Raw genomic sequence first — 6,000 nt, forward strand, 5'->3', positions numbered from 1 at the left:
GCATTTCATTTGTGTGTAACAAGCTAGTTTTCGATATAACGGTTGAAAGATATTAGCTTGAATCTAATCAGGTTTTCATCTAACGTTGAATATTGAATGCTTTGTTACCAATCTAACATTGATTGCAAAACCTGATTTGAAAGACTATATAACGGAGAACTCTAGCAACTGGGAAACCTAATCCCCACACCTTCTGTATGATACTAGTTGTGCTAAGCTAGAGTCGAGTCTCCTTTAACCGTTAGTTTCTTCTTCTAAACCAGGTTAACGACTTAAAGACTTCATTGGGATTGTGATGCCAGACCGATACTACTTTCTTGTAGTTGTGTGATCTGATCTTGCTGTTTCTATCGTACGAGTACAATTGTAATAATTGGCTTGAGATTGATATCTCCGATAGGCAAGAAAAGTAATCACAAACACTTCGTCTCATCGTTTGTGATTTCGCAATATCTTTTTTCGCTGCATCGATTAAGATTATTGTGAGGTGATTGATAATACTAGGCTGTTCTTCGGGAATATAAGTCCGGGTTATCAATTGGTCCCTATTCACCTTGATTTATCAAAAGACAGAACAAAACTCGTAGGTACATTCGTGAGAGACGGATTTATCTATTACCGTAGACTTTTCTGTGTGATACAGCTTTGTTTATTAAAGTCTTCGAATTTGGGTCGTAGCAACTCTTAGTTGTGAGTGAGATCAACTAAGGGAATCAAGTATGTAGCATCCTGCTGGGATCAGAGACGTATGAGCATAACTGTACCTTGGACCAGTGTGAGATTGATTGGGGTTCAACTACAGTCCAGACCGAAGTTAATTTAGAGTAGGCTAGTGTCTGTAGCGGCTTAATACAATGTGTGTTCAAACTGGACTAGGTCCCGGGGTTTTTATGCATTTTCGGTTTCCTCGTTAACAAAATTCTGATGTCTGTGTTGTTTCTTTTCCGCATTATATTTTGTTATATAATTGAAATATCACAGGTTGTGTGTTGATCAATCAATTAGAATATCCGACCTTTTGGTTGTGATTTAAATTGATTGACACTTGGATATTGGTCTTTGGTACTATCCAAGTTATCTCTCTTGTATTTGATAAAGACTCGCAGATTTCTGTTTGCTTGAGTATATATCAAATCGAGATTGAGATATAAACTCTTTGATATACTTTTTATCTAGATTGAGTCTGACTGTCTAGTTGATTCTCTAGAAAGTATATTGGAGTTTGTCCATACAGATTGCTAAGCGAAATATTGGGTGTGGTTGTTGTACCCCCGCTTTTTCATCTTAATTCTGAGAGTATTCAACTCTGGACTAGGTCCCGGGGTTTTTTCTGCATTTGCGGTTTCCTCGTTAACAAAATATTGCTGTGTCATTTACTTTTATTTTCCGCAAATATAAATGTTGTTATTATAATTTAAAGTAAATTACACAAACGTTGACTCCTATTTTACTTGATAGACAATCCCAAGAGTTTGGTTAAGTCCGAACCTATTATCAAGTAAACATACTTCGTTGTTGTATTGTCTCGATCTTGTATCCATAGACGATCGCACGAAGTGTGAACCGATTAGTTGTATTGTCTCGACTCAGTCCATAGACAATCACTTTCGGAAAATGACTTATAGGTGGAAAAGTTTTAGATTGAGGTATATTTGGGTACCCCTCGTATTTTCACATATTAAGAACATAGATGTGTTTTTATGTTTTATTTTTGAAGGGAGAGGGTAAAAATACTGTGAACATGAACACTTACTGTTATTCCTAATCATTTTCGTCTCGACTGAATTTCCGAATGCAAAGGTCAATTTTGTCATTACTAGTCAATATAGATCGCAAAAAAAGAGTGGATTATGCCACTTATCAAGAAACTTCAGCTGATCGCAATACTAATACTTTGGTTTATTCAAGGCCATTATGCGTTATGTTTTTAACATCTTTTGCAATGTTTTTGTGACGACTGAATTTTCTTGTTCTAATTCAAGCCCTCCTGAAGTGGCCAACCATATATATAATAACATCGCTTACATGTTTGTTCTTGAAATGGGAAAATTTTTGATCGATATCATACCCGTAATTGATTAAAAGTTAAATCCTACCCTAAAAAATGCGGAAAAAATGGGTAATTGGTTGAGTTTGGTTTGGTTCGATCCATTACTTAAATGTGATTCAAATGTGTTGAGTCTAAATACAGTTTCGTCAAGTTGACTTTTGTTTTCTCAAACTTGATTTTGTGGTTTATGTTTCCCCTTGTATTCCCTTTATGTTTTGAGAAACTGACTGATGAGAAACTGACTGATCCATGAGGCGAGGTCTCGTCCCATTATCTCAATATTCAAGTTAACAATAGACACTTTTGTGAATCCCATAAGGACCAGGTTTTCATTTCCGATATAATAACAATATCTTTCTTTTGTCTATCTCCCGCTATAATTACAGAATTTTTCCTTCGACTTTATTTACATATAAACAGATGCATCCATGTTTAATATTTTCAACAACAAACACATATGGGTGTGCAAGCTGAAATGTGGTGATAAGGGATCTAATGGCTATGATAGGTTTATTTCTTATAATGACGGTTTGTTGCTACCTATTATGGCGCTTATGTATCAAGTGTTTAACCTGCTGTGACCGTATTCAAGAGGAACGACAGTCACCATCTTCGCAAACATACATTGATAACCCACTAGACATACAAATAGTTCGACCTGTACAAAAACTTGTACCTCCTCGTCTACCAAGTGAAGTACAGGGAACCCATGATCTTCGTGCATTTCAAAACGAATTTGTTAGCGTAACTGTGATAGATGATTATATCCAATTTCCTCTTAATCAATCAAATAATGGCTCTACTAGTAGTTCTGTATGTACTTGCCAATTCTCGTTATGGAAACTCTGTTAATATCTTTGAGCAATACACAACAGAGAGATCCACCTTTACTTGTTATAAACATCCAGCCGAAGACCTACGCCAACGACGTCCTATTTGTTTGCAGATGCACGAAGGACGTCCAAAAGGAAGATGATGATGATATTGAAAGTAACAATATATGTATGATTAGGAAGTGTAACACACTTTTCATCTCGGTTGCATTTATAAATGGATAGAGTCGGGATATTCAACGCAGAAGACACCCCCTGTTTATAGAATGATATTCTTTAGTCATACACATTTTTGTTAATGGTTATTATCTGCTGTTAGACTTTTTCCTGTTTATTAAAATAAGTCATCCCAGTAGAGATTTTAATTCATTTGCTGATAAAACGGCTAAGCATTATAGAAGATTTGATACTTATAATAAGTGGTGGGAAGTCTTACCTGATTTCTTCCCATAACATTTGTAAACTTTTCTCATAATACAATGGTTTTTCTTGACAAAAATAATTAAAGAAACATCTTTATTTTTTAATAGTTGTGATTGGTGATTGAGCTAACCTATGGGTTTTTAACTAACGCCCACTTGATTATACTATTGGTGATTGAGCTAACCATTTACAATGGGTTTTTAAATAACGCGCAACGGCCTTATAGGTAGGAGCCGTTGCTTGTTGGGCGACAAGAAAAAAAAAGGAGATGTAGCAGCTCGGTCCAGACCTATCGTTGAAGTTTGTTACTCGTAACATATTTTTGTTTCATTCAATTATCACTTCGGGAGCACTACATTTTCCGTTGAAGACTCAAAATATATTCACTGGATAACCTAGTGAGGATTTTCACAAACTCATTCCAAAAGCTCCCACTCTTGGTGGCTTTACTTTGCTTATGAACAAGGGATTCTGTCATTTTAATTCTTCAGTTCTTTGCTAAAAAAAACCCACTTGGTTATGCTATTGTTCATACCTTCGATTATCACGAGGAAGGATCCCTTCATATGTTTATTCTCACGTTATCTCACATTATGAACGTCATTTTTGTAAATAACAACCAAACCGTAACGGATTTGAAGCTAATATTTTGGGGATATATTTCACTTACAAAGATTTACATGTCTACCAAAAATGAGCGCATTCTGAAATATTAAACCTCATAATCTACCAGTCTTAATTTCAATGGCTAAAAGTCTTTAGATTCTCGATGGTTCATATTCAAAGTAGTAGATGATGGTGTTATACGTCTCGGAATAAACTCATTTTTGGTAGGAACGTAGAATTTTATATGAGGAACGTATCTCTAAAATAGTAACTTCAAATTCGTTATGCTTTGATTTTTATTCGTAAAACTGACACCCAACGTGTGAGATAGTGCGAGAATTAAAGTGCGAAGCAATACTTCCTCAATTATCATCATGCACATCAAAGTCTTCTGTCTTAAAAATGTTAAAAGTGAGAATCGTTAATAAGGATCCTTCCAGTATACCCAGAAGGATACTACTCCTATTTTATGTTTTAAAATCTAGCTTTCTGTTAAATCAACTCAATCTTTTTCTAAAATTAAGTTGATATATCACTTGTCAAAAACATACTTATTACATTTCATGTTTGATTCGCGAAAGTTGCATAAAGATCTACTCTGATACACATAAAACCAAAACGAATTATCATAAGACCTTAAATAACAACTTTCTTCGTAATTTTACCAATAAGAAGACCGTGAAAGCCATTGACAGCAATTCGGTTAGACCTCATGATGGATGGTATTAGCATGACGATTGACGAATACAAAACTTGACCGCGTTTGAGAGAAAACTACCAACTCAGAGTAATCTCGTAATTACCGTCTCGAGAGAAAACACAAAAAGAAGAATGAGAGTAAAGAGGTTGCGATCCGTGTGCTTCTTACCCAGCCAATAGAAACCAAGATTCCAATCCAACGGTTGTAATACCAACATAATACAGTCATTCGGATCACGTCCCAATTCAACGGTTGATAACCTCATTCCTCACAGGAAAAAGACACGATCCGGGTACTGTTTATTCGACCAAAGTGTCCCTAATCTAACGGTGAATTACAAACAAAAACCATTGACACGGATCACCAGCCCATCGAACGGTACAAACACCATCTCAAAAGTTTGATCAAGTCCGAATTAAATCTATAAATGACCACCACCATCTCTCCCAAATTAAAACCAAGGAAAAAATATCCAGAGAGAAAGAAATTTAAAAAAAAAAATGTCAGGAAGAGGAAAAGGAGGAAAGGGTTTAGGAAAGGGAGGAGCAAAGAGGCACAGAAAGGTTCTGAGAGATAACATTCAAGGCATTACTAAGCCAGCCATCAGAAGATTAGCAAGAAGAGGTGGTGTGAAACGTATCAGTGGATTGATCTATGAAGAAACTCGTGGTGTTCTTAAGATCTTTCTTGAGAATGTGATTCGTGATGCTGTTACTTACACTGAACATGCTAGGAGGAAGACTGTTACTGCTATGGATGTGGTTTATGCTTTGAAGCGACAGGGAAGAACTCTTTACGGTTTTGGAGGTTAGGGTTTGGAAATTGGGGTTTTATCTGTGAAGGTATTAGTATTACGGTTTCGGTAATTTCTGGGTTTTTCAGTAGTATGTTAATTTAGTAATTGAAGCTGTTATAAGCTTTTCCTAAATGAATGAAAATTTTCAGTATCTTTTGGTCAATTTGATCTGCTATAGTTTTTAAATTTTGAGCTTGAAGATGATGTTCGTTCTGGTACCGTAATTTCATGTTCCTATTGCAATTGAAACCTAAACAATGAAAATCAGTCTCAGTCAAACATCGTGATCTGATGGCAAATAGTAGAACTCAATTGGACAATTTCATCTCCAGTTTTGCTTAACAATCTCCAAGATGTATCTTCTTCGAACAATTTTGTAAGTGTCAGGAAAATATAAATCAATTGGATTTGAATTATCAGTATTATTGATGAACACTTAAATTTACTTTCCAGAAAAACTCTTCGATGTTAATGGTTTTCGTTTTCCTTGATTTTATTATCTCATCATCAGATGCTCTTAGGCCACCCCTAAGATATGCCATGTCAATTCAGCATAAGCCAGAGGTGCGAACCATATAGCTTTGGAACTCAA

At 35.5% G+C, this 6,000-nt stretch overlaps 1 protein-coding gene across 1 annotated transcript; it reads left to right on the plus strand.

Moving 5' to 3' along the window:
* Positions 1 to 5,081: 5,081 nt before the first annotated feature.
* Positions 5,082 to 5,571, plus strand: LOC113326814 (histone H4). Its single transcript, XM_026574485.1, has one exon. It carries the CDS (start codon positions 5,113 to 5,115, stop codon positions 5,422 to 5,424), a length of 312 nt encoding a protein of 103 aa, XP_026430270.1. The 5' UTR covers positions 5,082 to 5,112; the 3' UTR covers positions 5,425 to 5,571.
* The last annotated feature ends 429 nt before the right edge of the window (positions 5,572 to 6,000 follow it).

This window comes from Papaver somniferum, chromosome 1 (genome assembly GCF_003573695.1).
Source record: "Papaver somniferum cultivar HN1 chromosome 1, ASM357369v1, whole genome shotgun sequence".
Taxonomy (NCBI): Eukaryota; Viridiplantae; Streptophyta; class Magnoliopsida; order Ranunculales; family Papaveraceae; genus Papaver; species Papaver somniferum.